At 33.7% G+C, this 26,611-nt stretch overlaps 1 protein-coding gene across 1 annotated transcript in view; it reads left to right on the top strand.

Moving 5' to 3' along the window:
- Nucleotides 1–26,611, top strand: part of ERCC6L2 (ERCC excision repair 6 like 2) — a 135,221-nt gene that overhangs the window by 42,995 nt on the left and 65,615 nt on the right. The window contains exons 5-12 of the mRNA XM_046022877.1: nucleotides 5,049–5,210; nucleotides 5,614–5,821; nucleotides 9,366–9,506; nucleotides 10,524–10,637; nucleotides 11,554–11,673; nucleotides 17,136–17,207; nucleotides 17,831–17,976; nucleotides 20,565–20,660. Of these exons, the coding sequence (XP_045878833.1) occupies nucleotides 5,049–5,210; nucleotides 5,614–5,821; nucleotides 9,366–9,506; nucleotides 10,524–10,637; nucleotides 11,554–11,673; nucleotides 17,136–17,207; nucleotides 17,831–17,976; nucleotides 20,565–20,660 (1,059 nt within the window). The remainder of the gene's footprint in view (nucleotides 1–5,048; nucleotides 5,211–5,613; nucleotides 5,822–9,365; nucleotides 9,507–10,523; nucleotides 10,638–11,553; nucleotides 11,674–17,135; nucleotides 17,208–17,830; nucleotides 17,977–20,564; nucleotides 20,661–26,611) is intronic.

The following is a 26,611-nucleotide window of genomic DNA, read 5'->3' as shown; positions in this document are numbered from 1 at the left end:
AGTCTTTTTGTTTTTGGATATTTTAGTGTGTCTGTAGTAGTACTTTGTTGTATGATTTGCATTTTTCTGAATGATGTCTACATGAAAAAATATTCATTCTACAGTTATTCTATAATCTATAAATATCAATAAAGTCAAGTTGGTTAGGAGTTCTTAAGTGTTCTTTGGCTTTACTAATTTTCTGTTGTTTTATAATTTCTGAGAGAAATATGTTATAATCTTAATTGTGCTTATATATTTTTAAATTCTTATGAGTTCTGTCAGCTTTTAGTTCATATATTTTGAAGCTCTTATTGGGTATACACACATTTAAGATTAGTATTTTTTCTTAATGATTAATCCTTTTATCTTAAAAAATGTTCCTTTTTACATCTTGAAGTTTTATCTGATATCAATGTAGACAATACAGTCTTCTTATACTTAATGAATGTTTATCATTTTCTGCCTTTCTATTTGAATATATTGGTTCTTTATATTTAAGTGAGCCATTGTGATTAATGATAGATTTTGCTTTTTTATCCATTCTGATAACCTGCCTTTTATTTGGAGTATTTAGTCTATTTACATTTTATATAATTATTAGTAAGTGGGGCTTCCATTTTTGTCAGCTCTAGAATTTGATTTCACCTCACTTAGAAGCTAATAGCCTGCTCCTGTTTTATGGATGTGATCAGAAAGATAAGTGTAATCTGAGGTGTGGAGAAGTTAAGTAGCTCACCAAAGCCTACATGGCATGAAGTTTAAACTTTGACCAATTAACTCCAGAACTTGTACTTTTATTTAATATTTTACATGACCCCAAAAGATGTTCTGCACTTACATAAATGTCAGTGAGATATTCATTCATCATAACATCAATCATATTTTAATTTTTAATTGTCTGCCCTTTTAGACTGTTAGGACGTTGGTGTAGGATAATTTCTGTATTTCAGTGCTTGTTACACTTCCAACACATAATACTTGCTGAATAAATATTTGTTAAGTAGTTATTTTCTGTGATTGTTACAAATATTAAATAAGAATTCTGAAGTGGAATTTTCTAGGTATGTGTCCCAGATTTCTGTGTAAAATTGAAAAATTGAATGTTACAGTGTTTGTTATATATAGCATTCTGTTATTTGTTCAAATGGCTTCATTTTGACAAATGTTCAAAATAATTTATATTTCATTTGAGTAAATATTAAGTAATCCTGTTTTAGAGTTGTTGCAATCTGGTTTCTTTTTTTTTGAAGTATAGTTGAAATACATGTTATATTAGTTTCAGGTGTACAACATGGTGATTCAACAAGTTTATATATTATGCTATGCTCAAATATTAAATAATTTTTGTGAGAATAGCACCTTGTGATAGAACAGGATTAAATGTTGATCATAGATAATCCAGAGTAAACACACTATATGAGTGAGCTTTATCTCTTATTATTATTATTATTATTATATTTTGCTTTACTTTTACTTTTATCAGTTATATATGTATATTATTTAAAGAGCCAAATATGAAAAACTGCAATTCACTCCTTTCTGCCACCTCTATAAACCCTTCTTCAGACACAACTACCTTCAATTCTTGTACTTATCTTCCTACTTTTACCACCATATCTCTAAAGAACATTTTTATACTACAACTTTTAATTTTAATTTAATTTAATTTTAATTTTATTTTTAGTTTTCAGCACACCTGCTGATTTCTTCTTAAGAAAATGAGGATTTTGCCCTCTTTTGCTTACTGTTTTATGGAGTCGGGACTACTATCTAGGAGATCCAATTGCTTCTTAAGCTTGAACATTTACATAACTCCAATTTCCAGAGGCATCTGGTACCACCAATTCCTAGCTTTTTAAGATCTCAATAATATGAATCAGATTGCTTTTTGGCTCTCCCCACTACTGGCATAGGCTACTGCTTTCTCTGCTTTTGTAAGTCATTTTGTCCATCTTCTTCCTAGCTGCTAAAATTTTGTCGTCATTTTTTCCTTTTTCTTTGTTCTTTTGTTCTTTTTCAACTTTATATTAAGAAATTATCAAACGTATAGAAAAATTGAAGTAACAGTATATGAACATCTATATACTTAACCACCTATATTCACCAGTTTTGTGTGTGTGTGTGTGTGTATTTGTGTGTATTCATATGTTGGCAAAATATGTTAATACATGTGTGTCTAAGTCTATGTACAGTGGTGGTATTGAGTCATTTCAGGAAGTTGTATATAACATGACAATATTATCTCTAAATATTTTAGCATAGATTTCCTAAAACTAATTATATTTTTTTCTTGTACCAGATTATCATTGTCACGCCTAAGAAAATGAACAGCAATTTAGATTTCCTTACTTATCTTCAATATATTATTAAAATCTAGTATTTCCAGGTGCCTGGGTGGCTTAGTGGGTTAAAACTTCTGCCTTCAGCTCAGGTCATGATCCTAGGATCCTGAGATCGAGCCCCACATTGGGCTCTCTGCTCCATGGGGAGCCTGCTTCCTCCTCTCTCTGCCTACATGCGATCTCTGTCAGAGAAATAAATAAAATCTTAAAATAAAATAAAATCCAGTATTTCCAAAGCAGGGTTTAATAAATGTTTAAATGATGGATTTGTTGATTAAGTCTATTTAGTCCCTTCTAATCTGGGACATTCCCCCAACTTCACTTTTTTATTATAGAATATTTTGAGGGGATCACGCCAGTTGTCTTTAGGGTATATCAAATATTAGCTTCGTCTATTTACTTTCTCAAGGAATAGTGTATTCCTTTAACATCTGTGTTTCTATAAGCTGATTTAAGTTTAAAGTCTTAATTAGATTCAGGTTAAACATTTTTGATAAGAATACTTCATAAGTGAGCCTGTGGGCTTCATATTACATTACTTCAGGAGATATTAATGTCAGATTGTTTCACTATTAATGGTGCCAAGAGTGTCCTACAGGCTAAAGAAATTGTCATCAGAGATTATAAAGTTATGTTTTTCCCTTTACAATTAGAAGTAATTTGTGTGGTGATACTTTGCCAGTATTTGAATATTCTGATCCTTTAGTCCTTTTGTTTAGTGGTATTAGCATACAAAAATTATTCTTGCCTCAATCAGTTATTTTATCGGGTTTTGCAAAATAATGTTTTCCTAAATTTATAATTTCTTCTACACTTATTAACTGGCAGGCTCCTTTAATAAGGGATTAACTATAATATCAACAAAGCAAGCAAATGCTTGATTCTTTGGCCAACTTTCAGACTAAGATGTTGCTGTAATGGTCATCTATAATAATAGCAAAGTTTTCCTTCCATCTCCCCCTTTTTTGAATGTCACTGTGGATTACTGGATTAATGAAGTAGATTTGACATACCATAGAATATACCCAGTCTAAGTATAGAATAATTTTTAGTAAATTTTTATGGTTGCGATTATCACCACTGTCCAGTTTTAGAACATTTCTAGCACCTCAAAAAGTTTTTTGGTTCAAGTCAATCTGTGGTCCCATTTCCAGTTTCAAGCAATGCAATCTGTTTTCTGTCTTTATAATAGATTTGCCTTTTCTGGAAATCTGATGTAAATGGAATTACTCACTATGTAGTCTTTTGTATTTGGTTTCCTTCACTTAACATCATAGGTCCATCATGTTGTAGCATGTTTCAATAGTTTGTTGCTTTTTATTGCTTAACAGTACTATTATATGTATATACCTCATTTTGTTTATCTGTTCATCAGTGCATGGACATTTGGATTATTTCCAGTTTTTGGCTGTCATGAATAATGCTGCTGTGAACATTTATGTACAAGTCTTTGTGTGGATGTAAATTTTCTGTCTTCTTTTTTTTTTTTTTTTTGACACATACTTAGGAATGGAATTGCTGGATGTTAGGAGAAATTTAATTTTTTAAGAAACTGTCAAATTGTTTTAGAAAAGTAGCTGCACCAAAAAAAAAGGGGGGGGAGAAAAAAGAAAAGTAACTACACTTTCCCAAAAACAGTTTATGAGGATTCATTTCTCCATATACTTGTCAACACTTGATATTGTCAATCTTTTTTTGATTATAGCCATTTAAATGGGTTTGTGGCAGTATCTTATGATTTTAATTTGCATTTTTCTAATGACCAAAGAAGTTGAGAATCTTTTATGTACTTATATGTCCTTTGTATATCTTCTTTGGTTAGCTGTCTGTTAAAATATCTTACTCATTTTTTAAATTATATTGTTTTAACTTGTGTTGAGTTGTAATAATTCTTTATATATTCTGTGTATAAGCTCTTTACCAGATTATGATTTGCAAATATTTTCTCCCAGTCTGTAGCATGTCTTTCATTTCCTATGGTTTCTTGAGAAGAGCAGAGGTTTTTAACTTTAATAAAATTATCAATAATTTTTTATTGGTGTAATACCTAAGAAACTTATGCCTAACCCAGAATCACAAGATTTTCCCCTATATTTTATAATTTTTAAAGTTTTGACTTTTGTATTTAAGACTGTGATCTGTTTCGAGTTTATTTTTGTTTATAGTGTGAGGTTAGGATCTAAATTAATTTTTTTCCCAGAATTTGGGGGTTTTGATTTATTCAGTGTTTTATATTGAGTTATAATCGTTATTCTTAATGATGTTCAAATTTTCCAATTAGTTTGGCTTTTGTGCCCTTTGGACATTCCCTCATTTGTCTATGGATACATCTGTGTTTTCTGGCTCTTCACGATTTCCTCTGCTGCCTGTCTGAAATCAATCATTTCTCCATGGGACTTTGTTTTGTTTTGTTTTGTTTTAGTGGACTCACTACTATGGGAGCTCATTGCTACTGGGGCAACAATTGATTCTAAACATTCATTTTGGTGATGGTTAAATGACTTTTTCATTCCACCATCATTAAACAGAATCTATGCCCTTTTGTCTCCCTACACATCTTATTTTTATGGGTTGTCCAAACCCACCGTTGCCCTAATGGAGAATCCTAGGGAGTCATCACAGAGTGAATAGGAAAAAACTCTACAGCTTTGAAAGAGAAAGCTGCTCTCTAAAAATGGTACAGAAGTTTTCTCAACATTTCCCCACTTTTTTCTCACCTTGCAGTTTGGAATGGTCGGCTGTCATTGTAGATGAAGCTCATAGAATCAAGAATCCAAAGGCTAGAATAACAGAAGTTATGAAAGCTTTGAAATGTAATGTCCGCATTGGCCTCACTGGAACCATTCTTCAGAACAACATGAAAGAACTGTGGTGTGTTATGGACTGGTGAGTGAAAAGTAATTTGTCCGTTTTGGAAAAATTTTCATATTTCTTTAACTTAATATTACCTTGTTTGCTAATTAATAGTTTCTAAAAAAATTGTGTTTGTCTATGGATGTGTTTGTCCCAAACACAGTATACAGAGTAGAAAGTCCCATGAATGCCTATCTTTATATATTATTCTTTGTCCCTGAGGTAAATATCTGAACTTATTTATCAATTCTGTCATCTTAGAGTTATTTTCTGAAATGTCATAAAGAAAAAACATTATCTTTCCTTGCATTTTGTTATTGTTATCACTTAAGAACAAGTGACTTAGTATATTTCTTAGAAGCAAAAAGAAGTTCATTTTGTTTCTTTTTAGATAATTTAATAAAGCTGTCATATTTTTTTAATTGTCTTTATAAAGGGCTGTGCCAGGACTTTTAGGTAGTAGGATCCACTTCAAGAAGCAGTTTTCTGACCCAGTAGAACATGGTCAGAGACACACAGCAACAAAAAGAGAACTAGCCACTGGCCGAAAGGCCATGCAAAGGCTTGCGAAAAAGATGTCTGGATGGTTTCTCAGGCGTACCAAGGCTCTAATCAAGGATCAGTTGCCTAAGAAGGAAGACCGGGTGAGAATTGCATTTGTTTAAATTATTAACTTATCATCATTTAATTATTAATCTCTCATGGTTTTTTTTTCTGGAAAAAAAAATGTTTTTAAGAGGAAATCTATCTCCTGTGGTATTTTATGAATATAGTTTTTTGCCTTTTACTCAGTGTGGAAAAAAATTATTATATGCAAATTCAGAAAGCACTAATTCAGCCCAATTTAACAGGTTAGTTAACAGGTTTATTGTTAGTATACATTAAATTCATTTCTCTTATTTTATAAGATTGCTTTTGGTATAATTCTTTCTCACTGAAGAAAGAAGAACTCTCTCCCTAATTTATTTTCTGTTCATATTTTGCCCTTCATATATTTTGCCCAGTGTATTCTTTGAGACCTTAATAATAGCTATAGGACTGCAGTGATTAAAAACTTTCATAGGTTTGTTTCTTATAGAATGCTATCTATAGTTATACAATTAACTTAATTTGAAGAATTTTAGGAAAGTTACAATTAAATTCTGTCAATTGTTTAAAAATATAGTGGTCCTCTTTTATAGTTTTTAATCTTGTGGTTCTTCTAACTCAGGTAATGGAATAAAGGTTCTATAAATTACTATGAACAAAGCTTAATTAATGTCCCAAATATGGGCAATACTATTAGATACTCTCTAATCTGAGGATATCCTATTGATTATTACTTTAAAAAGTAGATTTGAAAGGAAAATATAGTAATATACAAGTTGGGGAAGTTGACTTTTTGATCTAAAGAAAATGTTACTGTTTAATTGGAGTCCTTAATGAACCCCCATTTAAAAAAATATTTTACATAACTTTACATATATTATTTAGTTATCTGTCCAGTAGGAGCAATAAGTATAAATATATGAAGAGAGAATTGTGTACAAAGTGTTTAGAACTTGGGCTCTGAAATGAAATAATGTAGACTCGAATCCTGGCTCTCCTACTTAGGAGTTTTGTGACCTTGAGCAATGTGCTAAGTCTCCCAAACCTTGGTTTCTCTATCTGTTATATAAGAATGATGGGGCGCCTGGTTGGCTCAGTGGGTTAAAGCCTCTGCCTTTGGCTCGGGTCATGATCTCAGGGTCCTGGGATCAAGCCCAGCATCTGGCTCTCTGCTCAGCAGGGAGCCTGCTTCCCTCCCCTCTCTCTCTCTGCCTGCCTCTCTGCTTACTTGTGATCTCTCTCTCTGTCAAATAAATAAATAAAATATTAAAAAAAAAAAAAAGAATGATGATAGCAGTATCTGCCTTACATGATTGCTCTGAAGTGTGTGGCATGTGAGAATTGTTAGTAAGTGTTACTACATGTTTTAAGGTACTTAGGAATAAATTTAACCAAGGAGGTGAAAGACCTAAACACTGAAAACTGTTAAGATGAAAGAAACTGAAAAAGACACAAAAAAATGGAAGGATACCCATGTTCGTGGATTGGAAGAATTAATATTGCTAAAATATCCATACTACCCAAAGCCATGTATAGATTCATCCCTGTCAAAATTCCTGTGCAATCCCTGTCAAAATTCCTGTGGCATATTTTTACAGGAATAGAAAAAACATTCCTAAAATTTGTATGGAAGCACAGTAGATCCCAAAAGAGACAAAGCAGTCCTGAGAAAGTACAGCAAAGTTGGCAGGCATCACATTTCCTGATTTCACACTATGTTACAAAGCTATAGTAATAAAACAGTATGGTACTGGCATAAATACAGACACATAAATCAGCAGAGTAGAATAGAGAACCCAGAAACAAACCCACACATATACAGTCAATTAATATTTGACAAGGGAGCCAAGAATACTCAGTGAGTAAGAGAGGAGGATACTCTTTTCAATGAGTGGTGGGAAAATTGGATATTCATATGCAAAAGAATGCAGTTGGACACCAGTCTTACACCACTTACAAAAATTAACTGGAAATGGATTAAAGATTAAAACACAAGTCATAATCTTGTAAAACTCCTAGAAGAAAACAGGGAAGGAGCTCCTTGACGCTGGTCTTGGTGATGAGTTTTTGAATATGACATCAAAAGTATACAAAATCAAAATTAATAAGTGAGACTATGGGGCGCTTGGGTGGTGCAGTTGGTTAAGTGTCCGACTCTTGGTTTCAGCTCAGGTCATGATCTCAGGATCATAATACCGAGCTGAGCTGAACTGTGTCAGGCTCAGTGCTCAGTGTGGAGTCTGTTTAACACTCTTTCTCCCTCTCCCACTGCCCCTCACTACCCCCTCAGCCCTGCTTTCTTTCTCTAAAATAATTAATTTTTTTTTTTTTTTAAAGTGAGACTACATCAGACTTCAAAGCTTCTGTTACCCAAAGGTGCTCAGTCGTTAAGCGTCTGCCTTCAGCTCTGATCATGATCCCAGGGTCCTGGAATTGAGTCCTGCATCAGGCTCACTGCTTAGTGGAGAGCCTGCCTCTCCCTCTTCCTCTGCTGTTCCCTCGGCTTGTGCGCGTGCGCGCGCTCGCTCGCGCTCTCTCTCTTTGTCAAATGAATAAATTAAATAAAATCTTAAAAAAAAAGCTTCTGTACACCAAAAGAAACAATCAAAAGAATTTGTCATTTTTTTTGCAATAGTCTGTTTTAGTGATATAAACATATAAATATTTATAAATAGAAGGCTTTTCCTTTTTATTCACATTTTTCAAAATCTTATTATGGGTTTTATAACCTGGATACATACAGCTACATCTAGAAGACTTTTACCAGTTTCTGGTGCTACTAGAAATATAAGGCAAATTATATCCTGTATAACTTAGTGGCATGATTTTATCAAATTTTCTTCTTTTTTTGAATTTGGGTACAAAATAGAAACTTGTAGTTGCTTTTATGTGTATTTTCCTAATTCTTATCTTTATTAATCTTAGGAATTTATAGTAGGATATGAAATACAAATTATAATACAAATGGTAATAATTAAGTTTTAAATTTTTTTCTACGTTTTTAAGGAATTGAGTAAGTACTATTCATACTGTTGTTCCAAAGTTTTCCCTTCTTATCCAATTTTTTTTTTTGAGAGATTGTATTTATTTATTTGAGGGAGAGAGAGAGCACAAGAAGAGGACAGGGGTAAACGGAGAGGGAAAGCAGACTTCCCGCTTAGCAGGGAGCCTGATGTGGGACTCTATCCCAGGACCCTATGATCATGACCTGAGCCGAAGGGAGACGTGCTTAACCAACTGAGCCACCCAGGCACCCCCCCATCTAGTTTTTTTATTTGACCTAAACCGTAGTAATTTACTTGCATTATGGGCTAATAGTATGAAACCCTGAAAAGACCCAGAGTATATTTAGAAATAAATAAGGAAAACACTTGTTTTTTCGTATTTTGATTCCTTTCAATTGAAAAACAAACTCTATGAGATTTATTTGAAAATAGAGTTATTTATATAGTTTAGGGTAGGGTGTCATAATAATGTATCTAAAAGAATAATAGTTTGTAAGCAGTTTTCACTCTTACAGTCTTTAAAATCTGGTGTACGTTGTGATTATTACTGCTATTTTTAAAAGTACCAATAATTCTTCGTGCTTCATCTTGGCAGATGGTATATTGTTCTCTGACAGATTTTCAGAAAGCTGTCTATCAAACGGTATTAGAAACAAAAGATATGACTTTGATACTTCAGTCTTCTGAGCCTTGTAGCTGCAGCAGTGGCCGGAAAAGGAGAAATTGTTGTTATAAGGCAAGCATTTCTGGGTGGTTATCTTCACATCTTGCTTTTGATTACATTGTTCTCTATTCCAGTGTCAGAGGTAAGGAGCAGATAAAATAACTTTTCCTCAGTTCTTTATCTTTAGAAGCCACAAGTTAATAAAAAGGAAGAGTTTTCAAAAGTATTTTGCAATATCAAATAGTAGTCATAGCAAAATATAATATTCAAATATCTTCCCAATAAACTGGTTTTTCAGTAGCTCTCAGAAACTAGTACCTTCAATTTTATATCCTCCCTTTCAGCTTTTATTGGGAAGTAGCCTACTTCATCTTGAGACGTAATCTTATTTCCAGAAGTTTCTCAGTAATAAACTTAGTCTTTGACAGCACGCTTAAAATCCTGTTCTGATAGGCTGTTAATCAAAATTGTGTATTAGTATAATAAAGTATTTTATTTTTATTAAGCAACAAATATTAGTTTATTTTTTTTAACTTTCTATCTGTATTTCCTACCTTTTTTCCATCTCTCTGTTTTAGTATCAAGATATCTATCAAATATCCATGTACATCAAGGGACCTTGAATAAATATTTATCTAGATTGATATTTATGTCATCTCTCATTTATTTTGCTGTTTTTTAACCACGTCACTTTTTCATAATAGTGCAGTTTCCTTGGACACCTTGGAATATAAAGGAGAGGACAGAGAAGGGACAGTGAAGTATGACCCTGCCCCTGTGCCATTTTTTATTACCAGGAACCTCTTATGGCAACATTCTCTACCACTATGTATCATGAGGGTAGATGCTTTCTGGAATGAGGACTTTCTCCCCTCTTTTATTAAAAACATCACCAAAAGTACGAGTCCACATGAAGTGATTCATGGATTTTTTTACATAATGGCAGACCATCATTTTCTCAGAATGTATTGTGCCAGTAGTGACCAGATGATAAACATTAGTGTGAGCGATAGAGTTTATGAAGTCACTTGTTACATAGCCATGTTAGTCTCTTGCATGTTTTTATTTTCTCTTTTTTTCTGGTTACAGACCAATTCACATGGTGAAACAGTGAAAACCTTGTATTTCAGTTACCTTGCAGTCCTTCAGAAGGTAGCCAACCATGTTGCACTACTGCAGTCTACTGGCACCTCCAAACACCAGGTTTGAGTGGGCTTTGTACATTTCTTTATGATGCTATTTGGTATAAGGATTTTGTATTTGCTATAAAATGCCGTAGCCAAGTATCTTTAAGTTATTTTTGTGTGCAGCTGACGAGGAAACTGACTTGCTCATGTTTTAATTTAGGTGTCAAAGAAGTATATGCTCTTAAGTTTTTTAAAGAGAAAACTGAAGCCTAAGTTAAAATGATAACCCTTTTTTATGCCTCTGTTAGTATTGCTGTATTTGTTTTCCTAACATGTTTTGATACAATTACTAAGTAAGATATTTGATGAGTCGGTCTCATTCCATTAATAGTATATCTAACTCCATTTATCCAACCTACTGGATTAAAATGCATTTATAGTAATCTGTATATTAAATATTAGGAATATATCCCAAGTTGGCAAAAATCAGCAATTTCAAAGTTTAGAAATAAACGCAATCATATACTTTGATCATTTCAATTGTATCTTATTCTAGAGCACACATAAATAAAAAGAAGTCTTTAAGGCTTATTTTTTATTACTTTTTAAGGCTTTTTTAATATAATTTTATATTTTCTTTTTGTGTTATAGTCTTCATGCTGTTCAAATATAATTTTAAAATCTAATAAGCATTTAATATTGTTCTTTGATAGTACTGTTTGCTCTTTGGGAAGTATTTGAGTCCTTGATTTAGAGATTATAAAAGAATAATGATAAAATTATTAGTCTTATCATTTCAGAACTCATCAAAGCCATATATAATTAACATTATCACTTTAAGTTTTTCTAAATTATTAGTCTGACTTAGAAAAGATAATATCTTCAAAGTAATATATTCCTTCTAAATAGAATTTTTTCATAAACAATCTCAATTTATATAGATATAAATGTGTTAAGTTGAAATTTCTTTTCTTCTATCTTTTCCTCCTAAGGAAACACTTATCAAAAGAATATGTGATCAGGTATTTTCCAAGTTCCCAGATTTTGTGCAGAAAAGCAAAGATGCAGCTTTTGAAACCCTTTCTGATCCAAAATACAGTGGGAAAATGAAGGTAAGTGCTCTTCTTTCAGACTGCACACACATAAGCATGATACACAAAATATTTATCAGTGGTGTGATGGAGACACTAACTAATCAGAACAGATACCCAATCATTCAGAAGAGACTGTGGCCAAAGACAACTGATGTAGCCTTATCAGCATTTACTAACTTACAATGAACCAGGCATGCAGTAGGTTCTCAATTAGTACTTACATCAAATATTCTTCAGACTTTCCTTATTGATTTATGAGATATACGCCCTCTTAAAAATGTATGTTGTTGCCACATATATAATAGCTTATCTTCAAATGTTTAAGGAGATTATCTATCAGAAATATAAATTCTCATTCCAAATACAAGGATGAGGCTAGGCAATAGCTCAGAATTAAAGAAAGAAATTTCTTAAGAGTTCAAGGTAGACAAGACCTCTATGTCTAGACTGAATTTTCTGCCAGTCTATAGGGAGCATTTGTTTGTACACTAGGAAACTGACCTGTAGATGCTATTTTACTAAGGGAGGGTGGGAAAAATAAGGCTAGGTACTCCAGCCATTACCCAGGCCTTGGGGCATTGTCTGTGACAGCTGCATGAATTACTGATAGCTTCCAGCCTTTTTGCAGTCACTTTCTTTAACTCTTTAGTAACTATGAAGAATCTTTATTTATGGATTCAGATATTATTACCAAACAATTCCCAGCATTATGGTTTAATTAAGAAGAAAGTAAGTTATTTCTTTTGGCTAAATAAATAATTTTAGATGGTCAGGTGGTCATTTTCTTAAAATCTTGGAAATACTTTTAGTAGTTAATCTATATAAACTCATAGTTTAGTTTGCTTGGACCTCTAAATTCAATGAAATAAAATAAAAACCAAGAATATTACCTTAAAAACTTGTGTATATATTTTTTTATTGAGAAAAAATTGACATATAACTATGTTAGTTTTAGGTATACTGCATAATGATTTGATATGAGTATATGGCAAAGTGATTATCACAATACATTTAGTTAATATCCATCTCCACACATAGTCTTTTTTATTGTGATGAGAGCTTTTAAGACCTACTCTCAGTAACATTCAAATATGTAATACAGCGTTGTACATTTAAATATGTAATACAGTTGCTGTACATTAAATGCCCAGGACTTACAACTGGAAATTTGTACCTTTTGACCACCTTCACCCAATTTGCCTGCCTTCACCCCCTGCTGCTGGCAACCACCAACCTATTCTCTGTACCTATAAGTACAAGCATTTTTTTTAAGATTCCACATATAAGTGAGATCATAGTATATTTGTTTTTCTCTCTTCTATTTCATTTAGCATAATGCCCTTCATGTTGTTGCAAATGCCAGGATTTCCTTCCTTTTTATGTCTCAATATTCCATTATATATGTATATATCACATTTTCGTCATCTATTTATCTGTCAACAGACACTTAACATTTTTTCCATGTCTTGGCTGTTGTAAACAATGTACAGTAAATATGGGGGTGCAGATGTCTTACTGAGATCTGTTTCATTCTTTTGCATAAGCATACTCAGTTTTCCCAGCACCATTTATTGAAGAGACTGTCTTTTCCCCCCATTGTATATTCTTAGTTCCTTTGTCATTAATTGGTTGACTGTATATATGTGGGTTTATTTCTGGGCTTTCTATTTTGTTTCATTGATCTGTATCTGTTCTATAATAGCATACTGTTTTGATTACAATAACTTTGTGGTGTAGTTTGAAATCAGGAAGTGTGATGCCTCCAGTTTTTTGCTGTTTCTCAAGATTGCTTTGACTATTTGGGTTTTTTTTTTGTGGTTCCATGCAAATTTTAGTATTGTTTGTCCTATTTCTGTGGAAAATGCTGTTGGAATTTTGATGGTGATTACATTGAATCTATAGAAGCTTTGAACAGTGTGGACATTTTACATTAGTTCCCAACCTATGAATACTGAATACCTTTTTATTTAATTGTGGCTTCTTTAATGTCTTATAGTTCTCAGTGTACAGGTCTTTGACCTCCTTGGTTAAATGTATTCTTAGTTACTTTATTCTTTTTGTACAGTTGTAAATGGGATTGTTTTCTTAATTTCTTCTTCTGATATTTCCTTATTAGTATACGGAAATGCAATGAATTTTTGTAGACTGATTTTGTATTGTACAACTTCATTGAATTTATTAGTTCTAACAGTTTTTTTGGTGGAGTCTTTAGGGTTTTCTGTATATAAGATCATGCCATATATAAATAGGAACAGTTTTTCTTCTTTCTTTCCCCTTTGAATGCCTTTATTTCTTTTTCTTGCCTAATTGCTCTGGCTGGGACTTCTAGTACTATGTTGAATAATAGCGGCAAGAGTAGGCATCCTTGACTTGTTCCTGAGGTTGGAGGGAAAGCTTTCAGTTTTTGTCACCGGGTGTTATGTTAGCTGTAGGCTTGTCATATGGCCTTTGTTATGTTGAGGTGTGCTTTCTCTATACCCACTTAGTTAAGAGTTGTATATTTTTAAAATAAGTCTGTATTGGTGAGAATATTCTATGATTTATTATCATAATAAATAATTCAAACCTAACAATAGTAAATTTCCTAACAATCTTTCCTAACATTAGTTAATCTATTTTTGTCATTCATTTTGCTGACTTTATTTTTAAATAAAACAATGTAAAAAGCTCAATTAATTTGGAACTGAGCACTTATTATCCCCTTGTTTCCCAGGCCAGAATCATGGCCTCCTGTGAAAACTGTATTATCTATTGTTATATATTTAAATTGCATTTTTTATGACTCTTCACTAAAAAGTTACTCTTGATATTAAGTGAATTTTATAACTCTACATTTTATATTCTTATACTCAACATATGATTTAAAATGTATTATTGAGTTGTCTAATTAAAATAATTATTACATTTAATTTTTGTTAGGTTTTTTAGAAAGGAAAAAGCAAGCATGAATTGTTGCTAGAGGCTGGGTAGGTGTCTGTATATGTGAAAGAAGCCTGTAATTTATTTGTTTTGTGAGAGAATACCAACAAGCGGAGACTGATAGTAATAATCTAGGGTTATATTTTTAAGGTTGTGTATCATCATCTGATTATCAACACCACCTGATGATTTAGTGATACAAAATGTATAGGCATATAACCTATTGCCTGTGGGGAGAGTTAAGAAATCCAGGTTGCATGTATGTCTTGAATTCAGGTGATACTAGTTCTGCTTTTCTTATTATTCATCAGCCTGCAGCTGTAATTTGTTTGTTGATGTAATGCTTATTATACCCTTCATACCCTCAAAGCTACACCATGAACTCAACCTCTTTCTTTTATACTGAAGGTCTTTTTTTTTAATCTCAACTACTATTCAAATGGATGGTCACAAGTTGAACTTACTCCCCTGATAAGAATCCTCATTTTCCCTTTCCTTGGGAAATACCACATGGCCACTTACTGTTGGGGGGGGGAGAAGACTCAGGAAACCCAATTTAGTGCTATTGGGATCATATAGGGGTCATGTTCCTCTCTAGGCCTGACTAATTTGAGAAGAGTTGGGCCCAAGATTTCTTAGCTGTGAACATTGTTATTTACAACACTCCTTGGTATTTACCCAAATGAGTTAAAAATCTCACACAAGAGCCTGTACCCAGATATTTATAGCAGTTTTATTTATAACTGCCAAAACTTGGAAGCAACCAAGATGTCCTTCAGTAGGTAAATAGATAAATTGTTGTATATTCAGACAATAGAATACTATTCAGTAATAGAAAGAAATGAACTATCAAGCTACAAAAAGACACGAGGCACTTTAATAGTATATTGCTAAGTGAAAGAAGCCAGTCTGAAAGGCTGCATACTGTCTGATTCTAACTATATGACATTCTGGAAAATGCAAAACTGTAGAAAAAGTAAAATGATTAAGTGGTTGCGCGGGGTTTGAAAGGAGGGATGCATAGAGGGAGTACAGGGAATTTTTAGGGCAGTGAAACTATTCTTTGTAATACTGTAATGATGAATACATGTCATTATATATTTGTAAAAAATCATGAAATGTACAACACAATGAATGAACCCTAATGTAAGTAATGTAAATAGACTTTAGTTAATAATAATAGTTAATGATTTAATAATAATAGTTAATGATTATATATTATTAATAATAATTTATTCATTCATCAGTTGTTACAAATGTACCACCCTAATGCAAAATGTTAATAATAGGAAAAGCTGGGTGCAGGGGAGGGGCAGAAGTACAAGATGGGGGAACCAGGTCTGTGGGAGTTCTCTATATATTCTACTCCATTCTTCTGTAAATCCAAAGTTGCTCTAAAAAGTAAAGTTTTTTAATTTTAAAAAGCTAATGTATTATGTGAAACTCTAATGCACATACTTTATATAGAATCAGTTGTTTTATTAAAAATAAAGTAAATGCAAAGCTTATTTTGCAAATAAATGCAAAGCTTACTTTGTAAGTTCTGCGAGTATTAAAATTATGTTTACCTGATCTGTGACATTTTTATTCACCATTTGATTGGTTATCTGAGTAGCTTTCTTTTTAACTCCATGGCTTCTTCCAAGGGATTGGACATGGGGGTCAGAGTTAGCACAGTGTCTTCTCTTAGTCGACTATTGAAAGTGTCTTATGTTTCTTATATTGCTTATAATTTTTTATTTTTTAAGTTTAAATGCTTATCAGTGAATAAACAAAATTGCTGAAGTGCTTGTTGCATAATTCAGAAAAATTTTAAGCTTAGTTCAGAAAATTCCTTTTCTTTCCTTTGTGGATTACTTTCCCACAGTGTTCTGGAACTGTCATTACCAGATGTAGAAATGCCCGTTTTAAAAGTAACAGTATTACTATTATAAATAGGCTTTGGATTATTTGCTCCATCCCTAAAAGCACTGTGTATGGGGGCAAATTATTGACATTTTGAGGTCAAAATCAAATCTGGAAGTCAGGGCTTACTGTAAATAGAGAAGCAGAAGGGATAAAATGAGAAGAGGTGTATATGTGACTGATTATTTTAAGAAAATAAATATCAAGACTTTTAGAACTTAAATGTAATTAAACACATTTCATTACATCTATCTAGAAAAAACTTAAATACTTCCTAAAAGGAATGCTGTTCTGTAATTTAGTTTCTGAACATATTGTAGGTATAAAGAAAGTGTGCTTTAGAAATTAAATTAATTCATTTAAATGCATCCCATAATCTAAAATGCTTCCTTTTTATTAAAACCAGATGAGATGAAACAAAAGTCTTTGGGAACCTTACCTCATTATTGACAATATGATGATGAATAACATCTAATGTAATATCTAATACTTTATTTCTCTAAGTTGGCAAAAATGAAGGGAATTAGGAAAGAGGAGTGAGGTTATGTTGTATAAAAATAATTTTTAAGAAATTCTCAAGTGATGTTTATACGTATAAAGTGTGCTTTTAGTTGGAACTGTTTCACTAGTGGTTGATTTCTGTGGTTCATTTCCAGGTTCTTCAGCAGCTTTTAAATCATTGCAGGAAAAACAAAGATAAAATACTTCTTTTCTCCTTTTCCACCAAGGTGAGTTTCTTCTGAAGTATATTCTTGATTGGCCCAGCACTAACTCTGAGGCACAAAGCCTAAGAGACATATGTGTCCAGACACATTTTCTATGCTATACATACTGTAGGAAATGATAGTGAGATAAGCAACTTTTAAAACAGAAGATGCTTAAATCTCAAAGATATCAAGGTTATTGTCAAATAGCAGATTCAAAGATAGATTTTTAATTCTCTGTTGATATTTTTGCTGTAATTAAAGTATTTAAGACATTTAAGAGATTTTAGAACCTGGACAATAGCACAAATAATGAAAGTCATTTACATAAATTGGCCAATACTTTTCTTTTTATTTAGTTTTAGTTTAAAAAAAATGAAGTTTGACTTCTTTTTTTCCCTAAAAGATTGATTTCTTTCTTTTTTTTTTTTTTTTAAGACAAGCATTGGTGAACTTTAGAGTCAGTTTCAGGATAATAGGAAGAAAGACATGAGCCAGAAGTCAGGAAAATATTTGTTGCTCTTATAATTGTAAGAAAGTATTTGTAAACAGCAATTATTAATACTTAGTAAATCTTATCTCTATAATTGTATGAAACTTATTACACCATGAATTTGTCTTTGCCTTTCTTCATACCTTCTCTGTAGTTGCTTGATGTTCTGCAGCAATACTGTATGGCGGCTGGACTTGATTACCGACGACTTGATGGAAGTACGAAATCAGAAGAAAGACTCAAGATTGTGAAAGAGTTCAATAGTACACAAGATGTTAACATTTGCCTAGTATCCACAATGTAAGAAAATAAAATTTGATAACTTGATTTTTATCAAATTGCTTTTAAGATTTAGGGTAATTTAAAAATTATTACTGGATTAATATTCAGTGGTATGCTTCTATTGCTTTGTTTTATTTGGCTTTAAGGAGAAGCAGCAAAAATGCTATTAATTATGACTGAAATAACAATATCTTGAGTTTTACCTAACTGTTTCTCTCAATTTTCTTATCATCACTGAATTCTCCTTATATGTCTGGGTTTCTAAAGATAACAATCAAAAGAAATGGATGTTTCCTCCCAGGAATTTTCTGTGATAGTGTTTTTATTCATGTCTTGTGGTCAGAACAGCCAGACTTAATTGAGTAATCAAGTTATTAATCATATAACTGAGAATCATGTGTAGCAGTATTTTTAAACTGTGCTTAAGGAGCCCTAGAGAGCCCACTGGGCTTAGTGGGCCAGGTACTTCCTCCCTCTGTCTACCTCATCTCAACCACAGCCACTCCACATTAATAGGTTTTATAGAAGTTAAGCTAGTTCTAACACCTATTTATGAATCTCTCAATAAAACCTTTTAAAGAACATACACACTAGAGAAAGAGTTAAGCCAGTATAAACACCTAAGAAGATTAATCCCTTTTTGGGGGTAACAAATCCTTACTTTGACATCTAATATGTAAGTATTTTATAGATCTGCCCCCACTATCTTTCAAAAAGAATTTCAAAAGACTTTAAAAACAAATATACGTAAAATGTAAAAAGTCAACACAATAATTACCTAAATGAGGAATAAAATTATGTATACGATGAGTGAGCCACTTACTGTTGAGAACTAAGTTATTCTCATATTCTTGCAATGAAGTCATTAAGGAGAGAAGTTCTGGATTCCCATTTTCCTGTGAATGAATCAAGACATACTTTCTCACATGAGCCCTTCCTTACCCACAGAGCATTAAATAACATAGAATATTGTCTTCAGTTAAGTTTTATAAAGTACACACAAGCATTCTTAATTTCCTATATAATAAGCATTTTTAATTTCTTAAATAATGTTTTTCAGAGTCATAAATGCCTTCAACAGCATTTGTACAGCAACAGCAAATAGTACAGAACTTCCCATGACAAGCAGTCATCTCTCACTCTTCACAGCTTCAACAGCAAATAGTACAGAACTTCCCATGACAAGCAGTCATCTCTCACTCCTTTTCTGCTCACACCATCTAATTTGATGAGATATGCCAGAAAGCTCCTAATTATCTCTTCATATTAGAAATTGTTATTTAACCCATTCATTGAATTTTTAAAGACCGCACTTTTTCATGTTTAAAAGTCCTAGTGATATTTTTCAGATCTGTCTGATTGTTTTTACGTATATTTTGTTCTTTATGGTTTCTAGCCTTCCTTTTATTTCTTTAGTAATTTTAATTATTTTTTTTAAATCTCTTTTTGAATGGCATTTTTTGTTCTACTAACTCCTGTACTTAGGGCTGCTAATCCTTCTGTTTGCTTTTCTCTCAGCTCTTGCTTATGGTAGATGGTTTCTTCACACATTTTGTAATTTTTTATTTTGAGCTTATCTGTCATGGGGCTTTTCCCCTCTGTTTTAGGCAGACGCCATGCCAGCTGCATAGGGATGGGAATCCATGTTTCTTGCTTGGCTTCTGTTGACATCCTAAAAGTGAGACACTTCATTAATGTTCGGTACAGCCTCCACTGACATCACAGAGGGTATTTGGTTATAGCTGAGCATAAATGAACGTCCCCAGTTCCTCAGTCTGTTTTCTCTGACACCCTCTGGGTGTGGATGAGAGGCACCCCATTAAGGCAAGGGTGGAGATCTAATCTCCTCACTCAGCCTTTACTGACCAGGTTAGGAGTGGGACCATAGATTTTTTTTCCATGGTGTTTACAATAGACTGGTTATTATCTAACATTTTTCTGTCTTAAAAGGCTATTCCTTTTCCTATTTCCTATTTCCTGGTTCTTGGCTAAAGGAAGAAGGCTTTTCTTGGGGCTTTTTTGTCTCAACTGTTGGCATTTCCAGTATACTGGTTTCTTCAGAACCCTGTCTGGGATTTTTAGGCAAAAAGACAGCTGGAGAACTCGTTGCCGTATCATTCCTTAGTTCATATATTCCCTGGCGTGTCTTTGTTCTCTCTACCTTTCTGAGTCTTATGTTTATTTTATATATGATATCCAGGGATTTTTAGCTGCACTTAGTAGGAAGAATAAGAAGTGTATCTAATCCTGTATTGACTTTTAAAAATGTGTATATTGCTTTATTTAGCTGGACTATACTTAGAATTTTTAGAATGCATGTTAGGAAAATCGTATAGCATAGTATTTGAATAACCAAAAAATGAAAAAAACCAGCACAACCTACTTACGTGGGCTTTAATGGTCAATTTTTTTTAAGAGATAATCTAGAATGGTAGAAAAATGATATTCATAGCTATTTCGGTTTTGGCGTGTTTGTGTTGTAATCTTATTTTTATGATGTTAATGCAGTATTGTATTGATTTGGTTACAGAAACCTGGCACAATTGAATTAGAGGGCAACAATTATGTTTTTGTTATTTTAATATGCCCTTTTCTGGTTCCTCTAGGGCTGGTGGACTAGGCCTCAATTTTGTTGGTGCCAATGTTGTTGTATTATTTGATCCTACTTGGAATCCAGCCAATGATCTTCAAGCAATTGACAGGTATAATACTGACAAAATGTAACAAGTACTTTTTATCTAAAAATACTCCTTTGGACTCTTTTAGATTGCTTCTATGATTAGAAAATAGAGAAAACCTTATGAAAAAAAAATTGTATTTAAGATAACCCCGAATCCGAATCCAAATGGCAGCCTGATAATAACAGTTTATTTTCTGTCCATCCCAAAATCCCATTATTATGACAGGACTGGTTTAAGAAGGAACAAACCCATAATACTGCAGGAAGAGAGGGAAGGTCACTACTAGTAAATCAGAAGTTTTGAGAAACTCCTAGAAGACAGAAGGTAAACAGAATCTGTATGATCAAGAAACTAGCAGAGAAAAGCCACAGTCCAAAGTCGGTAGGAGAGCACAGAGAAATTTCAAGCTTGGGGTCAGCAACTATAGGATGTAGAAAGAGACCAGATGGAATTGTTGTGGGAAATTAATTAATGTGCTAATCCTAAAACCATTTCCTCTTCTACACTCCATATATAAAGAGGGCTTGGCCTACAACAGATGCCCTTTGATCAAAGCTGAAAGATTTATTTCATAAATTTTATAAATAAGTGGGGAATTAAACTGACAGAAGGTTTTTGCAGTGGACATTGGGACCAGATCATAAAACAGAGCTGAACCTAAAGTAATCTCAGATCTCTGTGGAACACAAAAAGGGGGGAATGATTTAATAGACCTATGTACCTGTTTGGAAATCCAGACCAGCTTTCCTATGCAGTCCATCCAGTTCCTCATTTGTAATTATGAATGAAAAATTAAGAATTATGAGATGGGGGTGCCTGGGTGGCTCATTTGGTTAGGTGACTACCTTTGGCTCAGGTCATGATCCCAGGGTCCTAGGATTAAGCGCCATGTCAGGCTCTCTGCTCAGCAGGTGAGTCTGCTTCTCCTCCTCTCCCTCTCGCTCATACTCTCTCTCTCTCAAATAAATAAAATCTTTTAAAAACAGAATTATAAGATAGTTTAATAAAACCAGCAGTATGAAAGAAAAAGGCCAAGATGAGAAACAGACCTTGAAGGAAATAAAATAAGAATGGGACACCATGTAAAGAAGTGCACAGAAGAGAAAAATAGAAATTCTTAGATATTAGGGGCACTTGGATGGCTCAGTCCATTAAGCATCTACCTTCGGCTCAGGTCATGATCCCCACATCGGGCTCTCTGCTCGGTGGGGAGTCTGCTCTTCCCTCTCCCTTTGCCCCTCCCCTCTGCTTTCTCTCTCTCTCTCTAGCTCTCTCTCAAGTAAATAAATAAATAAAATCTTAAAAAAAAAGAAATTCTTAGAAATTGCAACTATTGCCAAATAATTCAGTTCAAGGTCTAAGTAATAAAGTGGAGAGAACTGAAAGTAGAGATTGATACGGAAAATAAAAGGAATGATTATTTTAGAATACAATGACAGGGCAGGAGAGAAAAAATACACATAGTGGTGATATTTCTAAATTCCAGAGATAAAGAAAGGGGCTAAATGATGCCAGAGTGAGAAAGAGGGAGAGAAAATTATTTAGAAAACAAAGACAAAAAGAAAAAAACAGGACCCTAAAATATCAGTATGTAAAGGAAAATAAAGCAACTCTTGACATCTAGGAACAAAGAAATTTATATTTAAGTCTAAATAATTGTTGATGGTTTAGTTGAGAGGCTTAATGCAGTTTTTTTAAAAATATTTATTTATTTGACAGAGAGGTCACAAGTAGGCAGAGAGGCAGGCAGAGAGAGAAGGAGAGAGAGAGGGAGAGAGAGAGGGAGAAACAGGCTCCCCACTGAGCAGTGAGCCCGATGCGAGGCTCGATCCCAGGACCCTCAGATCATGACCTGAGCTGAAGGCAGAGGCTTAAACCACTGAGCCACCCAGGCGCCCCTTAATGCAGTTTTAAAGAAAGAATTCTCAAGAATATGAAAGAATGGTATAAGAAAATTAATAAGAGGAGTGCCTGTGTGGTTCAGTCAGTTTAATGTCTGACTTTGGCTCAGATAATGATCTCAAGGTCCTGAGTTGAGCCCTGCATCAGGCCTGCTCAGCAGGGAGTCCGCTTGAGATTCTCTCTCCCTCTGCCTCTCTCCTGGCTTGTGCTCTCTCTCTCGCAAGTTAAAAAGTAAAATTAAAAAAAAAAAAAAATAAGAATCAAAAACTAAAATTCCATATAATTTCAATAAAACACTGGAGGTGGGGATAATTGTGTTAGAATTTATATTTCATCAAAAAAGAATTAGAATATCTTATTTTTCAGATTTATGTCAAAAATTGTTTTTAAATTTTAACAAAAAATTTAAGGGCAACAACTAGGAGAGTTGGGCATAATAATCATTTGGTTCAATTTTTAAACACAGATGTTCAAGCTCCATCCTTCTGCACTGTAGGTCTAGTGTGGGGATCTACGGTTTCCACTTTAAGAAACTCCTCAGGTTGTACATCAAAGGACAATAGCAACAGAGTAAAAAACAACCCACAGGAGAAAGTAGTTGCAAATTATATATGATAAGGACTTAACATTTAGAATATATAAAGAACTTCTAAAACTCGGTAACAAGAATCAGAAAATAAAAACCCAGTTTAAAAATAGAAAAAGGACTTGAATAGACATTTCTCCAAAAAAGATATACAAATGGCCAATAAGAACATGAAAAGGTTCTCAATATTACCAATCATTAGGGAAATGCAAATCAAAATTACAATGAGCTATTACTTCAACCCATTAGGATAATTTTTTTTTTTTTTTTTTTTTTAAGAGAGCTGTGTGTGTGAGCAGGGTTGGGGAGGGGTTGAGGGAGGGGGAAAATCTTAAGCAGGCTCCATGCCCAGCCCAGAGCCTAGGCAGGGCTCATTCTCATGACCATTAGGATAACTATTACCAAAAATAGATCAGGGCACCCAGGTGGCTCAGTAGGTTAAGCATCTGCCTTCATCTCAGGTCATGATCCTGGGGTCCTAGGATCAAGCTCCACATTGGGCTCCTTGCTCAGTGGAGAGTCTGCTTCTCCCTCTCCCTCTGCCTGCTGTTCTCCCTGCTTGTGCTCTCTCTCTCTCTCTTTCTTTTTCAAATAAATACATAGAATCTTAAAAAAAAATAGAAAAGTCTTGGTGAGGATATGAAAAAATTAGAACCCTGTGCATTGCTGCTGGGAATACAAAATGATGCAGCTGCTATGGAAACAATAGGGTGATTTTTTAATGTTTAAGTATAGAATTTCCACATTTTGAATTGAAAGCAAAAACTCAAAAAGATGTTTGTACAACCATGTTTATAGCAGTATTATTCACTGTAGCCAAAAAGTAGAAGTAACCCAAATGTTCACTGATAGATGAATGGATAAACAAAATGTATTCTGTACATAAAATGAAATATTCAGCCTTAAAAAGGAATGAAATTCTTTGTTTTATAGAGATATAGTTGACATACAGCACTATATAAATTTAAGCTATACCATAATGGCTTGACTTAATGTGTATTATACGATGAATACCACAGTTAGTTTAGTTAATCCCCACCATCTCATGTAGCTTCTAAAAAACAAAAAAGAATGAAATTCTGTTACATGCTACAACATGGATGAACCTTTAAGACATTATGCTAATTGAAATAAGCCAGATATATAAAGACAAATATGGTATATTTCCACTTATATAATTGTATCTGGTATAGTCAAATTCATAGAGACAGAAAATAGAATGGTGGTTATGAGTGGCTGGGGAAAGGAAGAAATGGGGAGCTACTGTGTAATGGGTACAAAATTTTTGTCTGGGATGATAAAGTTGTGGAGATGGATGATGGTAATGTTGCAAAACAATGCAGATTTTCTTAATGCCCCCTGAACTGTATGTTTAAAAATGGTTAAAATGTAGAGAGCGTGGGCGGCTCAGCTGGTTAAACATCTGACTCTTCATTTTGGCTCAGGTCATGATCTGAGGATTTTGAGATTGAGCCCTGTGTCAGGCTTGCTCACATTGGGCATGAAGCTTGCTTAAGATTCTCTCTGTCCTTGCTTCTGCCCCTCCACACTCCACTTAAATGCACTCTCGCTCTCTCAACAAAACAAAAGCAAAAACAAAAAAACCCCACATGATTAAAATGGTAAATATTACATGTATTTCACCACAAAACTACCCATGGGCATCTGGCGCTCAGTTAGTTAGGCATTCAGCTCCTGATTTCGGCTCAGGTCATGATCTCCAGGTGATGGGATTGAGCCCTGCATCAGGCTTTGCACTCAGCATGGAGTCTGCTTGTCCCTCTCCCTCTGCTTTGCACCCCACCTCCCCACCCCTCACTGCTCATTTTCGTGCACGTGTGCTCTCTCAAATAAAATCTAAGAAAAAAAAAACCAACGAAGGTGATTGTGATACAATTGATCCCCAAATCCACTTAGAGAAACATTGGAAATTAGAAGTAAAACCAAACAGAACTTCCAAAATAAATTTTTTTTAAAAAGTCACTGAGAAAATGTGATTATTTCAGTAAATGATTAGAAATATGAGTGAGAGTGATGTGCAGTGAGATATGTGCAGTGAGAGGGAAAGAAACTAAAAAAGCATGGCAACACAAAACATAAAACTGTAAGAAATAAGGCCAAATATAAATATGAGTGGGCTAAAACTTCCTTATTTAAACACACAAAAAAAGAAAGTTAAAATGAAAAGTTAGATTCAGGTCTATGTTTACTACTAAATATAAAATTTAAAAATACATAGAAGGTTAAAAATAAAAATATACTTAAAAATCTAATCAGGGAGATAGTAACAAAAAGTAAGAGTGGTGACCAAGAGAAAATCCTGAAAGCAGCCCGAGAAAAGAAGTCTGTAACATACAATGGTAAAAATATTAGATTGGCGGCAGACTTATCCACAGAGACCTGGCAGGCCAGAAAGAGCTGGCGTGATATATTCAGAGCACTCAACGAGAAAAACATGCAGCCAAGAATACTCTATCCAGCTAGGCTATCATTGAAAATAGAAGGAGAGATAAAAAGCTTCCAGGACAAACAAAAACTGAAAGAATTTGCAAACACCAGACCAGCTCTACAGGAAATATTGAAAGGGGTCCTCTAAGCAAAGAGAGAGCCTAAAAGTAGTAGATCAGAAAGGTACAGAGACAATATACAGTAACAGTCACCTTACAGGCTACTAATGGCACTAAATTCATATCTCTCAATAGTTACCCTGAATGTTAATGGGCTAAATGCCCCAATCAAAAGACACAGGGTATCAGAATGGATAAAAAAACAAAACCCATCAGTATGTTGCCTACAAGAAACTCATTTTAGACGCGAAGACACCTCCAGATTGAAAGTGAGGGGGTGGAAAACAATTTACCATGCTAATGGGCATCAGAAGAAAGCTGGGGTGGCAATCCTTATATCAGATCAATTAGATTTTAAGCCAAAGACTATAATAAGAGATGAGGAAGGACACTATATCCTACTCAAAGGGTCTGTCCAACAAGAAGATCTAACAATTTTAAATATCTATGCCCCTAACGTGGGAGCAGCCAACTATATCAACCAATTAATAACAAAATCAAAGAACCACATCAATAATAATACAATAATAGTAGGGGACTTTAACACTCCCCTCACTGAAATGGACAGATCATCCAAGCAAAAGATCTACAAGGAAATAAAGGCCTTAAATGACACACTGGACCAGATGGACATCACAGATATATTCAGAACATTTCATCCCAAAGCAACAGAATACACATTCTTCTCTAGTGCACATGGAACCTTCTCCAGAATAGATCACATCCTGGGTCACAAATCAGGTCTCAACCGGTATCAAAAGATTAGGATTATTCCCTGCATATTTTCAGACCACAATGCTCTGAAGCTAGAACTCAATCACAAGAGGAAAGCTGGAAAGAACCCAAATACATGGAGACTAAACAGCATCCTTCTAAAGAATGAATGGGTTAACCAGGAAATTAAAGAAGAATTGAAA

Source organism: Meles meles, chromosome 11 (genome assembly GCF_922984935.1).
Source record: "Meles meles chromosome 11, mMelMel3.1 paternal haplotype, whole genome shotgun sequence".
NCBI classification, from domain to species: domain Eukaryota; kingdom Metazoa; phylum Chordata; class Mammalia; order Carnivora; family Mustelidae; genus Meles; species Meles meles.
Note: the sequence above shows the minus strand (reverse complement) of the source record. Positions and strands in the feature narration are given on the sequence as shown.